Source organism: Malania oleifera, chromosome 3 (assembly GCF_029873635.1).
Source record: "Malania oleifera isolate guangnan ecotype guangnan chromosome 3, ASM2987363v1, whole genome shotgun sequence".
Classification (NCBI taxonomy): Eukaryota; Viridiplantae; Streptophyta; class Magnoliopsida; order Santalales; family Ximeniaceae; genus Malania; species Malania oleifera.
Genome location: NC_080419.1, coordinates 105,961,048 through 105,984,362, shown reverse-complemented (window position 1 = coordinate 105,984,362; position 23,315 = coordinate 105,961,048). Strand labels below are relative to the sequence as shown.

Sequence of the window (23,315 nt, the reverse complement as noted above, 5' to 3'; positions counted from 1 at the left end):
ATGTAAAAATATTTAATGATAAACATACATATACTTTCCCTTATACGTTTTCCTTATATCGTCATTTAAGCACCAGAATGATCATTTTCATGTAAACTTACACTTTTCCTTCAAATCATCAGTAACTTTGTATACGTAATGAAATATGTATAAATATATGTTGTAAAAACCACCCTTAAGCTTATTTGTCGTAAGTCATGTTTACCCCCATGACTGGGTTGTGCGCTCCGAAGACTGGATTTAATTGGCTGGCTGACCAAACTAAATCAACGTACGTAAACTTTAAGTAAGATTTTCCTTATTAAGTCCTGGTCCAGAACCAGGTGTGCACTCAGGAGAAATCCACTAACATAAATAACCACTTTGTAAACAGTGTGGGCGCACTCTGATCCGTTTAAACTTTAAGTTGCGGTATCGAGCATTTGTAACTTTGAACTTTCGTTGCCATAAGAGGTTTTAAAATCATCTTATTATAATTTATGTAATTTAAAATAATATCGTGAAAATCTCATCTTTACTCATATTTTCATAAAACATGCAACGTAAAAATAAACTCATGCCACACAATTTTTGTGTTAAAAATATATATAATTTTTTTTTCTTAATAGAAAGAAATACTGAAAATTTACCTGAGGGAATTAGAACATTTCTTAACCCAAAAATAAATGCAAGTATATTAAAGATAGAACTGGTATAATTAAATATACGTAAAAATAAACTCATGAAAATTTTATGGAACTAACTAACATAATTGAAATTTACTTACAAAATAAATTCGGGTATGAATTTTAAATTAAAAAAAAAACTAACATAATCAAATTTACTTACAATAAACTCGGGTATAAATTTTAAATGAAAATCTAACATAATCTAATTTACTTACAAAATTAACTCGGGTATGAATTTTAAATAAAAAAAAAAACTAACATAATCAAATTGACTTACCTTCTTCTTTTATCTTGTGCTACGAACACTATAACTATCTCTAAGAGATGAGATCGGAAAGAGTGGGTGAGTGAGAACTTAACTTAAAAATTCTCTCTCCATCACAAATTCTTTCACTCACTAATCCTTCTCTTCCTTGGAAAATTGTTGTGAAAAATGAAGGTTGAGAGCTCCCTATTTATAGGAAAATTTTGGGGAAGAAATGGAATTTGTAAAAGTGTGGGGAGAGGGGTGAAATTATAATTGTTTTTAAATTAAAGAATGGGCAAGGGATGAGTAAGGTATGGGTTGAGTATGGGATGGGGATGGAGGCCATGTGGGAGTGCTTGCCACCATTCTCATTAACTAAATTTTTAATTAATTACTTACCTAATTAATTAATCATTTAGTTAATTTATTATTTTATTATTTTATTATTTTTCTTAATCATTATTATTATCATTGTTATTACTTTTAAACAATTTTTAGTATTTATTTATTTTATTATTTATTTTTGAACAACAATTAAATTTGAATTTGAAAACTCATGTGGGCCCCACACCACTTCGAGATCCAAACGGATCTTACGTAACTCCAATAATTCTCATACAATTTTACGAGCCCTACACAGTTTCGAGACTCGTGTAAACCTCCACACGGCTTCGGGACTCATGTGGCCCCACACAATCTTGTGGGCCCCGCATATGATACTTATATTATTATTATTTATCATATATTTCTACAAATTATGCCAGTTAAAACATTATTTTATGTACTTATTTACGTATATAAACAGTGTCTACCCTGTTTATCCTATGAAATTCCATTTTGATCAGGCCGACCTCTAGGGAGCGACTGAGCCGCAATGGTCTCTAAGCACTCACTAAAATAAGGTCTTTCTTAGGCATCAAACATGGAATCAAGGATCCTACAGAAAAACACTTTTGTATTGATATTAACTTAATGACCATTTTTTATTATTTTATTATTATTGTGCTTTAATCATATATATATTTTTGGGTCATCACAATTAGCAACGAATTTGAATATTTGTCACTATTAGCCCCTTATTAGTGACGGATTTGGGAATCGTCACTAATACCTCTTTTATTTAAAAATAAATAAATAAAATTTATTTCAGAGTATTAGTGACGAATTTGAAGATTCGTCACTATTAGCCCCTTATTAGTGACGGATTTGGGAACCGTCACTAATACTTATTTTATTTAAAAAAAATAAAAAAAATTTATTTCAGAGTATTAGTGACGAATTTGAAGATCCGTCACTATTAGCCCCTTATTAGTGATGGATTTATGAACCGTCACTAGTACCTTTTTTATTTTCCCAGTTTCCCCCAATCTCTCCCTCATTTCTCTCCTTTCCCTAATCTTTTTCCCTCCTCGCCTCCTCTCCCCCATCACCGTTCACTTCTCCCGCTGCCGCTGCTGGCTCCTCCTAGGTCTTCATCTTCTTCTTCTTCTTCTTCTTCTTCTTCTTCTTCTTCTTCTTCTTCAGTGTGCGAGTGTGACTTTCTGCGTGTGTGTGCTTGTGTGTGCGCGTGTGATTGTGTGCGTGTGTGTTACATTCACATATTTTTGTATTGATTATGGATCAGAACTTTGTGGAAAGTGCCTTGTATCTTTAATAAGAAAAATGATAGAATACTTATATATAAATCCACTGCAAATTTGGAGGCTGCAAATCTTCACATACCTTCTACTTTTATCGTCAGTGTTGCATGTCCTTGAGGGACTGCATTGGGATTAATCATAGTACTTTTATCTTAGATACTAATTGCACAAATCTAACTGTATATGTGATGCATACAATGTGTTAATCAATCGATTATGCATACTCCTAATAAGATAGAATTTCCAAACATATGCCAAACAACCTAGGTTTTCCAATTAATATCTTCTTGGTGGATTGTGGAATCATGAGTGTTTGTTTCTTTGATTGATTCGGGAAATAGATTTGATTGAGAATGGTCAAATAATTAAGAAGGCTCATCTCAGGTTGCTCTTAACATTGGGTGAATTGAGCTGTAATTAGTAGCATTCTCTTAGTAGTTTTGTTTAATTTATTTAGGCATTGTCTGGTATAGGATAAAATTGATCGGGATAATTATTAAGAATGTAATATTTTATGAGAATAATTTTTTTATTATTAGTCTACTAGCATTATTTCATCATGGAAGGAAATGTAGAAAAGTAAAACAATCCAAGGGATGCAGTTATTGTTGTGATTATTTTGATTGTGGTTATCACGCCCCAAACTCGCAGAAGGGTCCCAAGTGTGAAAATAGTAACCTAGCCTGTCTCTGTATCAATTAAACATACATGACACAATACCGAAAGAGGGTCCGACCTCATGGGGTAAATGGAAGCCCTACAAAAACATACACATACACATCCATACTCATCAAATATGCAGCGGAAACTGTTCATTTTATTCATACAACCTACCATATCAGAGTCTATACAACACTAGGATATACATTCCCATAATTACAAAACATACTCCGGGTGTCTACAAAAACCATCATGAAAACCTGGTTACGAAACTCGTACCTAGCCAGGCACTAACTGTAGCTAAACGACACCCCCACTTTTGGATGCTAGGATGTTAGTTTCGGCTACCCGAAGGACTTGAAAATATTTGTATATACATTCGGGGTGAGACACCTCTCAGTAAGGAAGAAAACAGGTTATATCAGTGTGTGGTATACCAGTGTTATTTTACATAAAACATAACACCATTCAATACAATACAGTTTCGAAACATTTCCATACAGTTCCAGTATTTTCACAAGTCCATTCTAGTATATACGATACCCAAACATACGGTCAGTGTCGTCACACTCAAGCAATTGAAACCCTGTGATAATCGAAGCCTCACAGTGGTACGTCGCCAATACGGTGTAGCTCACACCCATCGGTGACCAGCCGAAACACACAAGTGATATTTCACACCCTCGGATATAGAACCAAAAACTCTCGCCCACGATAATGAACCGATACATGACGCAGCATACGGTAATTAGCCACTACATAGTTGTTTCAGCGTACGGTAATTAGCCGCCACTAGCTGATTTCACAAAATCTGGAATCATTTTGGAACTCATGTTCCTATACTCATCAACGTACGGTAATTAGCCGCCACTAGCTATTTTACAAAGTACCTGAAACAATTACATACAACCATACATTCCACACTCATTTGGTATACTGTAAATCATATCGTTTTCTAATTCAAGCATTCGATTTTATACAAATATGGATACGGTCACCTCAATAAACAGTTTAAATACAACATACCATTTTCTAAACAAAGTAGAGATGATACCAAATATCCCTGATTTTCCCAAAAACTATAACCCAAAAGTTCCGTATTTTTACCCGATAGATTTCCCCAAATAAGTGGTCAAAACATATATACGATCGTAACTTACAGGTTTACCGATCTTGATTTCAAAAATAAATTGATATAAACAGAATCCCCTTACCTTAACCCGAAGTCGAACCACGAACTCTACAGCTCTCAAAACTACGAACCAAGACACCAAAACCTAAATAACGCAGAACAATACTTTCTTACAATTCGTACTACTACACATATTTTGAAACAGAAATGGAAACCTTACGCCATATTATATAAATTTCTTAGTTTGAAAAATCCCTGTATCATTTTATCATTTTCTTGAAAGCTATATTAACATACTTACTTTATAAATATAATATTTCCTTATCATAATTTTCATGGTAAATATTACTCATGCCACACAAAAGAGATAATAAACTTATTTATGATATTATACATGAAATCCATATTTCTAATCAACAACATTATTTCGAACATAATTCTATAATATACATATTTATCTAAAATTAAATGTTGTAAAATGATAAACACATTTTCGTAAAATCCTGACTTTGTTTATCCCCTTACCTGATTGCTGAAAAGCCCCTTACAATATTTAGTCTTACACCCATAGGGTTCCCTATTCAACACCTTGAAAATAACATCTTCATGAACAAAACTTCAGTATTTCTTCGAGTACTACATTTTCTACAACTGTAGAAAAGCCAAAAGTTAAATAAAAAGCCTTACCCTGAATTTGGGGTGGAGTCTAAGTTAGTCCCACCAACGATCCACTCCAGAAGACTTGAAGAGAAAATTCTCAGGAGTGTCATGGCGACCTCGGATCATCAATCTGGTGAAGAATGGACCCAGAATCTTAGAGAGAAGAAGAAGGGGACGAACAGGAGAGAGAGAGAGAGAGAAAGAGAGTGAGTGAGTGAGTGAGTGATTCTTCGTGTAATTTCTACAGAAAAAACGAGTTTAGGCTATTTATACACCTACACTTGTCGACGAGCCATGTCACTTCGTCGACGAGGCCACGAAGGAAGTTCGTCGACGAATTCTTATTCCTCATTGACGAAATTCAGAGCTTAAAATAGCCTCTCGGTAACTTCTCATCGATAAGACACGTGTCCCCGTCGACGATCCCCCCAAGTGTGTTCGTCGACGAGACCCTGTTTGAATTCCAAATTCAGTTTCTTTCCTCTCTACCTCCTATTATTTAATTATTATAATTCTTTCAGGTCACTACACTTGTGGTCTGTGAAGATCTCACACCTACCCCCATATAAATAATACCTCCAAATTTTCAGTGTATAAACCACCGCTGCTAACTTCAGATCATGGGTAGGGTAATTCTTTTCATATTCTTTAAGCTGTCATGATACATAAGCCACAACCCTCCCCTACTGCACCAAAACACAACCAAACCCCTTCTGAGACGCATCACTGTAGACTACATATTCTGTCACGCCCCGAACCCGCCAAGTGGGCCCAGGGTTAATTATGATGTTTATGTTGGTTAATTAAATTCTTAATCCAAAGTGTTTTGACTGTATGTGCTTGTGTGAGAGTTGAATTGCAGGACTAGGTCGACCATTCTTGTCCTACATCACCATCAGAGCAGAACCAGAATTTACCAACCTATAGGTGTCAAACCAATCTTTATTGGGTGTCATATGATGAGAGCATGCTGAATCCAGAATCCAAGAATCTATGAGATGGTCTGAACCAAATGAAACAGAAAGCATATCCCCATCACCGCTCTCTGAGTTTGCTTCTTCATTATATTCGCTGATTTTGATGGACGCTCTTTATTCTCTGCATTCCCCTTCTTCTTCTCTGGACAATCTTGTTTTATGTGCCCATTTTTCCATCACTTAAAACACTGTGTATCCTTCCTATTCCTGGAGTTGAGCCGAGATTTATTGTTACTCAGTCTACTTTGGAACTTGCTTCTCCCACATTCTTAGTTACCCCTTACCACAAGCCCTTCACCTTGTAAATTCTCATCACTAGCTTTCTTCCTTTAATGAAAAGCTAAAAAAGCACTTGTGATCTCCTCCAATTCAAGACTTTCTTTTTCCCACATCAGAGTTGTAACCAAATTTTCATACGTAGGAGAGGCGGGTAGGGAATTCAGTAACATCAACGCTTTGTCTGTGTTTTCGAACTTCACATCAACTTGCTTCAAATCACTGATGATCTGATTGAACACGTTGATGTGCTGGTTCAGATCCGAACCGTCTAACATCATAAGACCATACAATTTCTTCTTAAGATAAAGCTTGTTCGTCAATGACTTTGACATGTACTAACTTTCCAGTTTCAACCAAATTGCCGCCAGTAATTCCTCATCCATGACGTGATACATCATGTCATCAACCAGACAAAGCCTAATAGTTGCCATAGCATTCGCTTCGAGTTCCTTCCAACTAATGTCGTCCATGCCTTCCAGCTGCCTTCTGTATAATGCCTTTACCATGCCCTATTGTACTAATATATCCTTGACCCTCCTCTACCATAATCCAAAATTTCTAGTTCCGTCAAACTTCGTAAAAGAAATCCTAGCCATTGTAACCTATGGCTCTGATACCAATTGTTGTGCAATGCAGAAATGTGTGGAACAGTGCTGCAATCACGACGAACAATACGAAAACACACACAGATAATGAAAGCAATAATTAACACAAGAATTTAACATGGTTTGGCAAAGTGCCTATGTCCACGGGAGCAAGCAATGGCTGAAATTCACTATCCATCAAAACCATGGTTACAAAATTATATTTATACTAACCCCTAGACATACAGAGGTATTAGAGAATCTCTCAAATACCCCTGTATCAATTCGTGGAGGATTTGTCTCTGTATCCCCAACCTATTGATCTTCCTAGTTTAAATTTCAAAAACAACGCCAAACAAAACCATCAACGGTTATCCTTCATTGGAAGAAATCATCGACGTACTCTGCAAACCGTCGACGATTTTTCTTTAGACCAACTTCCTTATTTTTCTCAGTTTGCTTTCTCTGTACATGTGTTCCACTCAATATCAGTGATATGCTACAACATCTAATTGTTCAACTTGGATCTTTAATTTTGAAGGTCACGAGTTCAAAATGACAAAAACATGAAATCAAAAGAGAGATAGTTTTATCTTGTTATGTAACTTAAGGTAAGTGGGTTGAGTAGACCAAAAAAAAATCTTGGATAATGTGATAATAATTTTTTAAAAAGCTAAAAGCTTATTATTGTCATTTTCAAGAGGGTAAAATTCAAATACATTCTTTGACTTTTTTTTTTCTTGTTAGCTAGTTGTGGTCACAATGCATGCCTTACATTTTTAAGTGTACTGTCTTTTTTAAGGGATTAAAAAGAGTTAAGAAGATAATAAGAAATTACGAAGATGTCATTTAAATTTGAAATAAAAATAACTTATTAAATTACTTATATAACTATAATTTTTAAATATTATAAGTATAAGGTAACTTGTAAGTTGAGGATATTTTTGAAAAGATAATTGAAGAAAAAATATGATTAAAAACCATCTACATTTCTTGATAGTTGTACTTAGTTGCGCGTACACACCTTTTATTTTTTGAATTTTAGAGGATAATGTGGAATCAAGAAGATAATGAAAAATTATAAAATATGTTTAAAATTTTAAAAAAAATCTAAATTATATGTATTTAAATATTATAATTATAAGATAACTTGTAAATTAAGGGCATTTTTTAGAAGATGATTGGAGAAAAAATAATTGAAAACCACTTATGTTTCTCTCACTGATAGAGATATGACACTACACTTGCAGTTCGTTTGGTTTGATAGAATAACTATTCTTTGAATAAGATAAAATATAAGATACATTTTGAGAATCGAAAGAACGGTTATTTCTTATATATTTTATTCAGGATGTAATATAAAAAAAATATACATCTCTATGATAAATTTTTCAAATAATTATTCCTTATCTATTCCCTATTATAAACTCATAAAAAGTTTCTTAATATTACTTGTAGTGACTCGAAGAATAATAGCGTTTTTAATAATAAGAGAGAGAGAAAAAAAAAATAGAAACAGAAATAGAAGGAGACCGTAGACTTCGTCGACGAACACAAGGTCTCGTCGACGAAGGTCTTCAGAATTTCGTCGATGAACACAGGGCTTCGTAGACGAGAAAATACCGAGAGACGGTTCGGGGTGCTTTGAATTTCGTCGACGAACACAGGGTCTCGTCGACGAATTTTGTGAAGGGCTCGTCGACGAAGTGACGTGACTCGTCGACGAACCTGGCCCTATAAAAGGCGGGAAACCGAGATATTTCTCATTTTCTCTCGCTGCTCTCTCTCTCCGACGACTCTCTCTCCCTTCTTTCTTCATTTCCGGCCCCACCAGTCACTGGATCGAAGATTCGAAGCTACCACGATGCTCCTAGCGGAGTTCTTTACGCATCTACCGGAGTGGATCGTTGGGAAATCAGAGTTGGAAATCATCCCAAATTCAGGGTAAGACCTTTTAGCCTCCTTTTGGCCTTGTGGTAGTTATAAGGAATGATTCAGGCAAAAAAATACTGATGTTTAGTTCTGGCAAATATTGGTTTCAGGGTGTTTTGTAGGAGGCCCTGTGGGTATTAGGCTAGAGTACAGTAGGGGCTTTTTAGAGATAAGGTAAGGGAAATATGCTATGATAGAAAAGTTCTGAATATTATGCAGTTTATTTATTTACAAAAATTATGTATTTTAGTATGGTGTGGCTTATGATTATGTATATGGTACGAGGATATGTTTATGAATTTAGTTTCAAGATTTTATGAATTTTTGTATTATGATTATACGCATTTCAGTACCTTGATTATACGAATTTCAATACCATGATTTTACGATATTTCAGTAGCATGATCTTATGAATTTCAGTACCATGATAACACGAATTCTAGTATTACGAATATGCAATTCCATGTTATGATTATTCAGATTTCAGTACGTTATGCAGTATCATGGTTATTTCAGTACTTCAGAATCATGGTAAATCAGATAAACATGTATATAGAAGTATATTATACGATATCAGACCTTGTTGGACTTGTAGCTACAGAGCACGGTACCGTTGCTACAGATACTATGTTACTTTATGAGTGCAACCACCTATTCAGATAATACGTGGTACGGTCAACCACCTAGGCCCTTAAAGAGGTTAGGCTCCCCATCCAAATATGGGTTGAGGTGGGCAAGTCGACTGACGGAGTTCAGTGATTTATTCCTGGTTGACCAACTAAGGTAAATCCAGCCTACGGGCCGCACAACCTCGTCATGAGGGGCATGTCATGACACAGATAGCCACAGGGAACAGTTTCAGCTACTATTACTTATGTATTGACTTACAGAAACAAGGATCCTACTATATATACTAGAAGTATTTTGAATTATAACCATAGTATTGATATGTTAAGCAATAGGGAAAAGGGATGGTGTGCTTTATTATTTGTACTGCACTTTTGTACTCAGTTATTCATATTTATATGAAACAGATTTCATGATATATAGTAGCTCATTTGCCACACACTAGTAATAGCATATTTTCTCTTACTGAGCGTTGGCTCATCCCAGTGTTGATCTATTTTTCAGGTGATCCAGGTAGGCGAGCAGATCAGGCTTGCAAGTAGAGGGCGTCTGTTGTGCCCTAGCAGAGAGTGAGTATCATTTTTGGGAGTGATTTTGTGTAGCCCTAGCTAGTTAAGGGCATTTTTGGGGATACAGTTATGTTGTATATATTGCAAAACATTTCAGAACTCTGGTATTGAATGTAATGGTTTAGGTTATGTTTATATGATTCTACTTCCCGCTGCTTAGGTTAACACGATGGTATCAGAGAATGTTAATTGCTATTATGGAAAAAAAATCAATTAATTAAGCAGGTCATTACAGTTTGGTATCAGAGCCTAGGTTTGCTAGGTTTTGTAGACTTTAGAATGCAACAGAAGTCATACCAGAGTATAGGAAAAGGATTTGAGACTTGTTCTGTGTCTGGGTACAAGATTACCGTAGTGGTTTCTGTGCTTTTCCTGGAGTGACAATTTCAGGAAAACCATAGTAAACTATTGTCGGGTCGTGTGCCTAGGTGACAGAACTAAATATTGGGTAGAGACAGGGAAGATAGTTTATTGTGAGTTGGTATAGGATAGGTCCTTATAGGGGATAAGATGCTTAAGTGTGTTTCTATTTTTAGGATGGATCCAGGAAGTAGCGATATGAACGCTGGGAGGGATGGAGCAGGTCCTTCCAGTATGGGTGGAGGAGACTCAGATGCTGTACTGCGCAGTGTCACTCAGCAGGTGATGGCTGAGATGGCTAGGAGTTCTAGGGAGCGTGGCTATTCGATTGAGCAATTTACACGTATGAAGCCCCCATCCTTTGTTAGAGGAGATGACCCGACTGTAGCTGAAAATTGGGTACAGGCTATTGGGGAGATGTTGGCGGTGCTTCCATGTACAGATGAGCAGAAGGTAGCATTTGCCACTTTTAAACTAACAGGGGAGGCGAAGCGTTGGTGGAGAGCAGTGCGTCTGATAGAGGAGCAGAGTCCAGTTCCAGTTCCAGTGACGTGGGATCGATTCAAGGATATGTTCTTCGAGTGGTATTTCCGTGCTATCGTTCGAAGTGCGAAGGCAGCAGAGTTCCTACATTTGGTATCGGGGCAGATGACCGTATCTTAGTACGCGGCTCGGTTTGTCGAGTTGTCACGTTTTGCTCCGCATTTAGCACCTGATGAAAAGAAGAAGGCGAGAAAGTTTGAAGAAGGGTTGAGGCAGAATCTGTTTGAGCAGGTGATTGGTTTCAGGGCTCAGACATTCAAAGAGGTTGTAGAAAGAACTTCAATTATTGAGAGTGGCATTCAGAGGGGTGTAGCAGCTCAGAGTCAGCGGAAGAGGCCTGCGCCTCAGGGTTTTCAGGCTGGCTCCAGTAGTGGTCCATGGAGAGGTGGTCACGATAGGGGTGACCAGAGGGAGATGGTAGGACCTCGTGGGAACCAAGGTGCCCAGACTTACCCAGTGTGTCAGACATGCGGGAGACATCATTTGGGTGAGTGCCGGGTAGGCAAGGGTGTATGTTATCGTTGTGGGAGACCAGGTCACGTGATGCGTGATTGCCCAGGTCAGCAGGACCAAGTCCCAGCACCCAGGCCTTATCAGGGAGGACACCAGGCAGCTAGGGGAGGACATCAGGTGCCACGGGATGGCCAGCAGAGGAACGTAGCTCCAGTGCGAGTTTATGCCCTAACGCCAAGTGATGCAGAGGCTGCTACGGATGTGGTGACAGGTACATTTACCATTTTATCATACCCAGTTATTGTTCTTTTTGACTCGGGTGCTACTCATTCTTTCATTTCTACATCTTATGTTAAATTATCTAAGAGTGAGACCCAGTCATTAGATATAGCACTGTCGATAGCTACACCATCAGGGTTAGTGATTAGATGTCAGAGGGTACTTAGAGGCTATCCGATAGAGATTCAGGGAAAAGTATTACCAGCAGATCTTATTGTACTTGATATGTGTGGGTTCGATATAATACTGGGTATGGACTAGTTGGATGCCAATCATGCTAGCATTGATTGCTTCTAGAAAGAAGTAATTTTCAGACCTCCTGGAGAGCAGGAATTCAGATTCACTGGTTCACGGGTACGTGCTCCAGCACAGCTGGTGTCTGTCATGCAAGCGCACAGATTACTCCTAGAAGGAGGTCAGGGGCTTATAGCATTTGTGAAAGAAGCATCTGAAAATGAACTGAAGATCGATAGCACTCTAGTGGTACGAGAATTTCTAGATGTTTTTCCAGAGGAGCTACAGGGTTACCTCCTGTGTGCGAGGTAGATTTTCCTATAAATTTACCTCCAGGTATGGTGCCGATCTCTAAGGTTCCGTATCGTATGGCTCCAGCTGAGTTGGGAGAATTAAAGGAGCAATTGTAGGATTTGTTGAACAAGGGATTTATATGACCCAGTGTATAACCATGGGGAGCTCCAGTGTTGTTTGTAAAGAAGAAAGACGGGTCCATGAGGATGTGCATTGATTACAAGGAGACAAACAAAGTTACTATCAAGAATAAATATCCTCTAACCCGTATAGATGATTTGTTTGATCAGCTCCAGGGTACGCAGGTATATTCTAAGATTGACTTCAGATCCAGGTATCATCAAGTGAGAGTGAAAGCGGAGGACGTCGCGAAAACGGCCTTTAGGACCAGGTATGGACACTACGAGTTCCTCGTTATGCCATTTGGGCTGACGAATGCCCCGGCTGTGTTCATGGACTTGATAAACAAAGTCTTTCACAAGTATATAGATCAATTTGTAGTAGTTTTCATCGATGATATACTGGTGTACTCGAGGAGTTTTGAGGATAATGAGGTGCATTTGAGGCAGGTGCTGCAAACTCTCAAGGAGGAGAAGCTTTATGTAAAGTTTAGCAAGTGTGAATTCTGGCTAGAGAAGGTGGCATTTTTAGGCCACGTGATCTTAGGGGACGATATTGCAATGGATCCCAGCAAGATTGACGCATTGGTAAATTGGGCTAGGCCGAGAAATGTGCAGGAAGTCAGGAGCTTCTTAGGACTGGCAGGTTATTACCGTAGTTTTGTTGAGGGTTTTTCAGCCTTTTTAGGTCCTCTTACGCGGTTGACTAGGAAAAATGTCAGGTTTGTGTGGGATGAAGAGTGCGAACAGAGCTTTCAGGAATTAAAGCAGCGGCTCGTCACCGCACCAGTTCTTACGATTCCATCTAGTGGCGATGGTTATGTTATTTACAGTGATGCATCCTTAAAAGGGTTCGGTTGTGTACTGATGCAGCACGATAGGGTGGTGGCATATGCATCCAGACAGCTGAAAGAATATGAGAAGAACTACCCTACTTATGATTTAGAATTGGCTGCGGTGGTACATGCATTGAAGATCTGGAGCCATTATTTATATGGTGAGAGGTGTGAAATATTTTTTCATCATAAAAGGCTAAAATATATCTTTACGCATAAAGAGCTGAACATGCGGCAGAGGAGGTGGTTGGAACTCATCAAGGATTATGACTACACCATCAGTTACCACCCGAGTAAAGTAAATGTGGTAGCTGATGCACTAAGCCATAAATCAGGAGACACAACACGGTTAGCAGCAGTAGTTCAGCATCAGATTCAGATGGACTTGGAAAGACTCAGTTTGGAGCTATTGGAGGATGATCCTCAGGCACTTATGGCCAGTTTGGTTGTACAGCCCACGTTGAATGAGAAGATTAAAGCTGCTCAGAGAGATGATCTAGAATTAGTGGAGGTGATAGCCAGAGTTCAGGATGGTCAGGGGGAGGAGTTCAGTATTTCTGATGATAGAGCTCTGAGATTCCGCACCAGATTATATGTGCCTACAGATGACAATATCAAGAGGACGATTTTAGAGGAGGCACACAGGTCCCTATACACTGTTCATCCTGGCAGTACGAAAATGTATAGGGATTTGCGGGATTATTTTTGGTGGAGTGGCATGAAGAGGGAGATAGTAGAGTTTGTGTAGCAGTGTTTGACGTGCCAGCAGATTAAGGCTGAGCACCAGAGGCCGGCTGGTCAGTTGTAGCCACTTTTCATTCTCGAGTGGAAGTGGGACCACATATCTATGGATTTTGTTACTGGGCTGCCGTTGGCATTGCATGGTCAGAATGCCATATGGGTGATAGGTGATAGATTGACGAAGACAGTGCACTTTCTGCTTGTTAAGGTTAGCTATCCTATGAACAAGTTAGCCGAAATTTATATACAGGAGATTGTTCGATCCCATAGAGTGCCGGTATCCATAGTCTCGGACCGTGATCCATGTTTCACATCACGGTTCTGGAGGAGTTTGCAGGAGGCACTAGGGACTCAGTTAGCATTCAGCACAGCTTTCCACTCTCAGACCAATGGGCAGACTGAGAGAACCATCCAGGTATTGGAGGATATGCTTCGTGCTTGCGTACTAGACTTTGGTGGTAGCTGGATTCAGTTTTTACCGTTAGTTGAATTTGCTTATACTAACAGTTATCAGGCAAGCATCGGCATGGCACCCTACGAGGCATTGTATGGTAGGAGATGTAGATCTCCTTTTTTCTGGGATGAAGTGGGCGAAAGGCGAGTTTTGGGTCCAAAGATAATTCAGCAAGCATGTGATAAGGTCCGACTTATTTGTGACAAGATCAGTGTAGCGCAGAGTCTGTAGAAAAGTTATGCAGATACTCACCGCCAAGAACTGGAGTTTGGAGTGGGTGATTATGTTTTTCTGAAGATAGCTCCTCTGAAAGGAGTTATGAGATTTGGAAAGAAGGGCAAGTTGAGCCCTAGGTATATTGGCCCTTTTGAGATACTTGAGAGAATAGGGTCAGTTGCCTACAGGCTAGCTTTGCCGCCAGCTTTGGCTCATATTCATGACGTGTTTCATGTTGCCATGTTACGAAAATATGTCCCAGACCCATCCCACATCATTAGCTATGCAGAGATAGAACTCAAGAATTCATTGGCATACGAAGAAGCTCCAGCACAAATTTTAGACAAAAAGGTTCAGATTTTATGTACTAAAGAGATACCATTAGTTAAAGTTTTGTGGAGAAATCATGACATAGAGGAAGCCTCTTGGGAGCTCGAGGAGCAAATTAGACAGAGATACCCATAGTTATTCCAAGAGGTGTAGAGGTACTTAGGTAAAGTATAACGGTTAGATAAGTTTTCTTTTGCAGGTACATGTATTGATTATGGTTAGTAGATAGTATTTTTGTTCTGGGGGAAATTTTCTTTATGATATATGTAATCTCCTAGAACCACTCATATAACCATGGTATTCCTCCGCCATAAGTGAGGGCAGGTAATAAAATAAGTAGACTCTTTTGTTTATTGGAAGATGGAGAATATAAATAAAGATACAGATAGTAAATTTCGAGGACGAAATTTTATAAGGAGAAGAGAATGTAGTGACTTGAAGAATAATAGCGTTTTTAATAATAAGAGGGAGAGAAAATAGAAACAAAAACAGAAGGAGGCCGTAGGCTTTGTCGACGAACACAGGGTCTCGTCGACGAAAGTCTTTAGAATTTCGTCAACGAACACAGGGCTTCATCGACGAGAAAATACCGAGAGAAGGTTCAGGGTGCTATGAATTCCATTGACGAACATAGAGTCTCGTCGACGAATTTTGTAAAGGGCTCGTCGACGAAGTGACGTGGCTCGTCAACGAACCTGGCCCTATAAAAGGTGGGAAACCGAGATATTTCTCATTTTCTCTCGCCGCTCTCTCTCTCCTATGACTCTCTCTCCCTTCTTTCTTCATTTTCGGCCCCACCAGTCACCGGATCGAAGATCCGAAGCTACCACGACGCTCCTAGCGGAGTTCTTTACGCATCTACCGGAGTGGATTGTCGGGAAATCAGAGTTGGAAATCATCTCAAATTCAAGGTAATATCTTTTAGCCTCCTTTTGGCCTTGTGGTAGTTATAAGGAATGATTCAGGCAGAAAAATACTGATGTTTAGTTCTGGAAAATATTGGTTTCAGGGTGTTTTGTAGGAGACCCTGCGATTATTAGGCTAGAGTACAGTAGGAGCTTTTCAGAGATAAGGCAAAGGAAATATGCTATGCTAGGAAAGTTCTGAATATTATGCAGTTTATTTATTTACGAAAATTATGTATTTTAGTATGGTGTAACTTATGATTATGTATATGGTACGAGGATATGTTTATGAATTTAGTTTCATGATTTTACGAATTTTTGTATTATGATTATACGCATTTCAGTACCATGATTATACGAATTTCAATACCATGATTTTACGATATTTTAGTAGCATGATCTTATGAATTTCAGTACCATGATAACACGAATTCTAGTATTACGAATATGCAATTCCATGTTATGATTATTCAGATTTCAGTACGTTATGCAGTATCATGGTTATTTCAGTACTTCAGAATTATGGTAAATTAGATAGACATGTATATAGAAGTATATTATATGATATCAGACCCTGTTAGACTTGCAGCTACAGAGTACGGTACCGTTGCTACAGATACTATGTTACTTTATGAGTGCAACCACCTATTTAGATAATACGTGGTACGGTTGACCACCTAGGCCCTTGAAGAGGTTAGGCTCCCCATCCAGATATGCGTTGAGGTGGGCAGGTCGACTGACGGAGTTTAGTGATTTATTTCTGGTTGGCCAGCTAAGGTAAATCCAGCCTACGGGCCGCACAACCTCGTCATGAGGGGCATGTCATGACACAGATAGGCACAGGGAACAGTTTTAGCTACTATTACTTATGTATTGACTTACAGAAACAGGGATCCTACTATATATATTAGAAGTATTTTGAATTATAATCATAATACTGATATGTTAAGCAATAGGGAAAAGGGATGATGTGCTTTATTATTTGTACTGCACTTTTGTACTCAGTTATTCATATTTATATGAAACAGATTTCATGATACATAGTAGCTCATTTACCACACACTAGTAATAGCATATTTTCTCTTATTGAGCGTTGGGTCATCCCAGTGTTGATCTATTTTTCAGGTGATCCAGGTAGGCGAGCAGATTAGGCTCTCAAATAGAGGGCGTCTGTAGTGCCCCAGCAGAGAGTGAGTATCATTTTTGGGAGTGATTTTGTGTAGCCCTAGCTAGTTAAGGGCATTTTTAGGGATACAATTATGTTGTATATATTGCAAAACATTTCAGAACTCTGGTATTGAATGTAATAGTTTAGGTTATGTTTATATGATTCTGCTTCCCGCTGCTTAGGTTAACACGATGGTATCAGAGAACGTTAATTGCTATTATGGAAAAAAAAAATCAGTTAATTAAGTAGGTCATTACATTATTTGTTTTATAATAATAATATTTTGTATATATAACTAATTGTAACTAATCTATTAAAGCTAATTTGTTACTTTGTAACTAAACATAACCTCAATGAATTTTTTGTGACAGCTTTCAAATACCTTCTTCACTTTATAAGATTGGAATACAATGAAAAACAGTACTTCTTTAAGTAGAGGTGGATTGTTTCTATCAACAAAATTATAATATCTTAAAATTTATTTGATATATAACTAGCTTTTAAAATCTAAAAGGCGTATTTGAATTCATTTTATTAAAAAAGTAATTTGATAAATTAAATGTCAAGATTTTATATTATGTGACAGTAAAATAACAAACAAGATGTTAATGGTGCCTTAATAATTTATAATTGCAACGAATACAAATGAATTAAATGATAATTAATATTAGAAAAAATCCACCTAAGAACTATGTTACATTTTCTTAGTATTATTTTTCTACCAAAAAAGGCAAAAATGGCTCTTTTATAAAATAATAAAAAAAACAAAAAAAAAAAAAACAAAAGTGAAAAGAGCAATAAATACAAATCTAAAGTTAGTATCCAAAATTAATAATAAAATTTTAAATTAAAGTAAAATAAAATTATAAAATAATCAAATATAATATATATATTACTTTTTTTTTTTTTTTTGAATAGGACTAAGGACGGGCGAGGCTAGAATGCTAGAAGCCTAGAAGAAAGACTCAAAGTTGAGCTGGAGCATAGCTGGAATAGGAATAGGAAGAGGAATAGGAATAGAAATAGAAATCGGAATTGGAATTGGAATCAGCCAAACAAGGCAATTTGTGGAGCCGTGATTCTGAATCAACATTCCGATTCCGATTCTACAGCTCAAAGTCCAACTTTATCTCCTTTTTTCTCTCTTTCCTTCTGTCTCTTTCTCTCTCTCTCTCTCCACTATTCTCGCCGATAATCCCTTTTCTTTTGAATCTTCATATTTAATCTTCTCCCGGCCCACAACGCCAGAGATTCATTGACCAAACGTTTCCCCCACGCAGAGACTTGACTTCTACAGAGACCCGGAGAAGGTGAGATCTGGATTTTTCATCTGTATTTCTTGGTGATTGCTCATTTTTTCTTCTAAAAAATCTGTATTTTCTCAATTTTTTTCTCTTGTTTGTGTTCCTTTTCTGGTAATTTTTATTTTGTTTTGAGCGCTTGATTATGCTGTATTTTGCTTTGATTCGATACGTTGTTCTAATTTTATGAAGTTTTTTTGTGCATTTTCTCTATTGTCCTTTCTTTTGGCTTCAAAACTATGACAAAAATTGTATAAAAAAAACTATGGATCTTATGTTTTTGGTGAGTCCGTGGATCATATGCCATTGATATATGTGTTTTCAGAAAATTTATGCCCTGTATTTTTAATATTTCTCTTCTCTATTTTCTCAGCGAGCAAATGGAACATTAAATTCTCCTCTTCCTATTTAATTTTCAATTAAATATTGAGAAGGAAAACTAACCTAGGATTTTTTGGGGGAATTTAGCTGTTCTTATTTCTTTATCGTTTCCTTTTTATTAAGGGTTGGGGATGCTCTTGAATTATATATTCTGATTTTTTTTTTTTTTCCATAATTTGGTTTCTGGAATCTAGTGAAAAAAAATATGTTTTTGGTGTCATCAATGAAAGTTTATCTCGTTTGAGTTTATTATTCCAATTGTTGAAGGCTGATGATTGTTACAGACGTTCCTTTTAATGTAATTTTTTGTATTTTATTTGTCACATATGCTTGTTCTTTTGCAGCTCACTATTAGTTGAATGTTTCTTTTGTTTTTCTAGGGGCAATGGCGGTGACAATGAAGCAAATGTCTGTCATTGTTGCAACACTTGGTGTGTTGTCCTTCATATTTGGTGTGATTGCTGAAAATAAGAAGGTAATCTCTCTTCACTAATAATTGACAAAATCCATTTTCTCTTTTACTGCTGCTTGCAGCCATGCTTACCCGTCAAGGCTATCATGGAGGTTTCTTGTTCTAGATTTCTTTCTTATGGATAGAATTAGGAATTGGTGTCGACCCCTTTATTTTCAAGGGATATCATGAAATTTTCTTATTCTCTTTCTGATGGATAGAATAATAAAGTTATTCATCATGTGCCTTAGTTATTCAATAACATTTGATCTCTCAACATTGAAATGATGAATCTTGTTTGCTTATGTACACATTAAGAATTTTGATTTGTGTGATCCTAGTTCCCATTGTAAACTTCTTTATTCAAGTTTAGAATTCTAGGCTATGGAAAAAAAAATAAAAATAAAATTTTTAGCAGCATCTATGAGCTGCCTCGTATTCAACATGACCAAGATTGTTAGAATCGGGATTCAAAGTGGGTGTTAGAGGGGTCTGCGTGATAAAAAATCGTAGAATTGGATCGAGAATTGTAAGATTCTACTTTCAATGTAAAATAAATATTAAAAATTTTGATATGTGGAACTTTGTGACAAGTCTTCACTAAAAACTTGGTTAGTAACTTTGTAACTATAAGAAGTTAAAAATACAAGAAAAAGTTCAAACAATAAAAATAAGAAAAAAGAAGGGCAAGAAAAGGAGGAGGAGAAAAACAGTGCTCACTATTGAGTCTTTTCAAGAAGCAAAAAATTTGTTTCAAAGCGTACCTCTGCAGCATTGCTAGGCCAGCTGGCTTGGCTCTTTCTTGGCTGCTGCTGTTCAAACAAGGACTCTGTGTTGAAGAGGACTGATGTGTTCTTGTCGAACACCAAAGAAGGAAGATGACTGAGGATTTCGAATGCCAGGAACTCTGGTTGTTGAACACCAAAGAACTGTTGATCAAACAGCAAGACTGCTAGCTGCTGCTGATCAAACATCAGTCACCAGATGGAGCTCTCTGGTTGTCAAATGGGAGAGAAAGTCAGGTGCTGGGTTGCTGAATTTCAATGACTAGAGGACTGAGGTGTCGAACTCCAGGGAAGTCAGGTGCAGATTCTGCTGACTCTGTTCACTGATGGGAGGCTGGGAGCCATTTTGCCCCAGTTTTAGTAGACTTTGGACCAAGCATAAGCCTTTTGGGGCCTTCGGGTGAATGAAAACACGTATTGGGCCACATTATTGAAGCCCGAAAAGGAAAAAAAATTCCAATCCAGGTAACAGAGTAGGATCTGTACGATTCTACTTACGATTCTTTCACGATTCTACCATGATTCTACTTGATTCCAATTTTTGTTGAGACTTAAATCATTTGGGTGAATCTGAATCGTAGAATCGTACGATCCTACGATCCAAATCGTGATTTTAATAACCTTGAACATGACATGTTTCTTTTGAAAATAAACAGAGGCAGCTCTCACAAGCACATAAGATAGCAATAGTAGAGGCCATTGACTCTTAACCTCTGCTTGAAACCTTGGAGTTTGGGCCTTGAGTATGGATTTTTGTGTAGAAAATACACAGATCCAAATCCAAGGTCTGAATTCAAGCTTCCAAACACAACCTTAAGAGACCTCCTTCCGGAATTATGGAACTGCTTTGAGCTGTACCTCCTAAACCTATGCCCAGGTGGAATTTATGCTAATGCATCTACAGAATGTTGCTTCCAGGCCCTCTGATTGGTCATAGCCAATGTAAACCCGTGTGCTGTTATGTTCAAATGGTGTCTTTGTGAAAATATTGGTTGGCAATCTTGTTTTTGTTTTATTCTGCTTTGAAAGCTGTGTATTGTGACATTTGTTCAATTTCTAATAGGCAGTAACCTAATCTATCTGTTTTTGTGTTTTTAATTCTCATACAGCCTGCATCTGGAACCCCCATTACTGGTAAAGGTGTCGTTATTTGCAAGTATCCATCTGATCCCACAGTGGCTCTCGGATATTTGTCTGTTGTATTTCTAATTGCTTCAACAGTGGCTGGCTATTTGTCTCTATTTTACCCTTACAAGGGGAAATCTATTCCAAATGGTGCATTGTTCCGTAGCACCTCCTTTTCTGTATTCTTCAATATTGCTTTGTAAGTATACTTTACTTTGAATGATTAGATCAACTACTTGATTTCTGAATATTTGAAGCACCCTCATGTCTTTGTTTGCAAATCTATTTTTGGACTATTGGGACTGATTTTTGGAGGACAGTTCAGTCCAATTGCTCTTATTTTACTGGGTCGTTTTGGATAATTAATATGTCATATATTATATATTTGTTCTTTATAGGGGAAAAAAGATTTATTAAGATTTAAGAGGAATAAGAAAAATACTCAAAAATAAAATTAAATAAATAAATAAATAAAGCTGAAAAGAACTTCCCTAGATGCCTGACAGGGAAATCCTCATTGTGTATTTCCTTGCTGTCTCTTAGTTTATCTTTGCTGCTTATCTATGCCTCCTAATGCACTGCCACAAAGGGCAGTGCGTTGTGCAAACCAGGGGCTGAAGGATTGTTTCTGGATGGATGCTTCAAAAGCCCTAAGCGGGAGGTAATATGCCCTCCAGTAAAAAAACCTATGCAGACTGCCCTTGGATCAAGATGCTGTCCAATGGAACTCCCATGGATAAAGCCCAAATTTAGGCCAAGAGAACAACTTGAGTTAAATGTTAGCTTAACTTGGACAAGGCAAACATGTGCCTGAAAATAGGTGGAAGATGGCAAGTTTGCAACACAGTTGAAGCTGTCAGTAAAACTGAGGCTAAAGGGAGTTGCACTAAAAGGAAACTTAATCAGACTGAAGGAAATTTGGCTCAAGGTTGTAACTAACTAATGAAATACCATAGAAACTGTTATATGAATTGAAATTCTCCATTTGTATTGCATAAATTCATTAACATTTGTATTTGTCCTAGGATGTGATTCCTGGTATAATGTTGTGTTACAGTTGCTTATCCCATTTAAAATAATTTTAGATTTTCCTTCCTTTGACAAGTTGAAAAGTTCCAATGCTTGGCAGCAGCATGTAGTTCCCCTGTTCTTTTGTTAAATGTTCATTTAGTGGAAAATGAAATATGGTCCTGCAAAATAATGTTTTTGAGGACAATATGGGTCAACAGTTCTGTATTTCCTTTTAATTCCATTATGGGAAGGTTCTGTATAGCCTGACAATAGAAATGTAGTCATTCCCCATTTGGTTGTTTTATGACCAAGCTGGGTGCTAAACATGATCATTATCCTGGCCCTTGGCAGGAATAACCTCTGCCTGGTATTAAGTTCTTTACTGGGGCAGATAGGTCTAATTCATTTTCGTGTTTGTCTTTCCATGAAGCCAGAAAAGAGTCCTGGGTACTGCTCTTGAGTTTTGAGAAATGTAGCAAGAATCGAGGTTATATATTGTGGGAGGTTGTAATGTAGCATAATCTCCCAACAATATTTCCTTACTTTGATTTCGATGAACACAGATGGGTTGTTCTGCTCTGTGTGTGTGTGTGTGTGTGTGTGTTTTTAATGTGCTGCTTTGCATTTTGTTCTCGTCTTTTGGTTAATGGGTACGGTGGTGAAACTGCACAGGGGCACAGCTGGATTGGCAGCAGCATTTCTGCTATGGCCAACAATCACGGAGCAACTTCATCTGTCGCACAATGTTCACCACAATCTGGAAACAGATTGCCCTACTGCCAAGACTGGTCTTCTGGGTGGGGGTGCCTTCTTATCCCTAGACGCATCCCTCTTCTGGTTGGTTTCCCTAATGCTAGCTGACAATGCCCGGGAGGACTACTTCGAAGAGGCAGAGGAAGATCGCAAAGCTGAACGTGGTGGCCGTAATAACATCAAGGGCTCTGCCTAGGAAATGAAAGTGTCCAAGTGCACAATTTGCATTATATTTCATTGTTTGGTTGCCTCATTAGAAACTCTTTTGGATTTGGAACTTAAGATTGTAAATATATCAGTGAACGGCAACGCATATCCTTCCGTTTAACAGTGGCTCCTTTTGTGAATCTAGTTTCTATGAGCAATAAAATACAATGTCTGGGTGTGAAAGTTGAAACAATTTAGACTGCATTTGTTTGACTTTGCTTGCTGGTCGCTAGAAATTTATTATGCAATTTAATATATATTTGATGCATCAGAATGGAATCTAATCAAATGAGAATTCTTTTGTTATTTGATTTATGATGTTCATTAATTTTTTGTTTTATTTCTTTCTACAAATAAAATAACCTCTTAGTATTTACAAGTATGGATTTTGGGT

At 37.5% G+C, this 23,315-nt stretch overlaps 1 protein-coding gene across 2 annotated transcripts; it reads left to right on the top strand.

Annotated features, from left to right (window-relative positions):
* Window positions 1-17,850: 17,850 nt before the first annotated feature.
* LOC131151619 (uncharacterized) lies at window positions 17,851-23,114 on the top strand. Of its 2 annotated transcripts, none has more exons than XM_058102887.1 (4): window positions 17,851-18,217; window positions 18,970-19,064; window positions 20,935-21,149; window positions 22,634-23,114. In XM_058102887.1, the coding sequence occupies exons 2-4, from the start codon at window positions 18,975-18,977 to the stop codon at window positions 22,908-22,910; spliced, it is 582 nt and encodes a 193-aa protein (XP_057958870.1). In that variant the 5' UTR covers window positions 17,851-18,217; window positions 18,970-18,974; the 3' UTR covers window positions 22,911-23,114. The 2 variants fall into 2 exon arrangements, with proteins under 2 accessions (XP_057958870.1, XP_057958871.1); XM_058102888.1 differs by lacking the exon at window positions 17,851-18,217 and adding an exon at window positions 18,227-18,322.
* Window positions 23,115-23,315: the final 201 nt, after the last annotated feature.

What these genes read in the sequence shown, in the direction of transcription:
- LOC131151619 (XM_058102887.1), top strand. Translation starts at nt 18,975, where the DNA reads ATGGCGGTGACAATGAAGCAAATGTCTGTCATTGTTGCAACACTTGGT. An exon ending in TGATTGCTGAAAATAAGAAG is followed by an intron (nt 19,065 to 20,934) that starts GTAATCTCTCTT and finishes ATTCTCATACAG; the next exon opens with CCTGCATCTGGAACCCCCAT. An exon ending in GTATTCTTCAATATTGCTTT is followed by an intron (nt 21,150 to 22,633) that starts GTAAGTATACTT and finishes GAAACTGCACAG; the next exon opens with GGGCACAGCTGGATTGGCAG.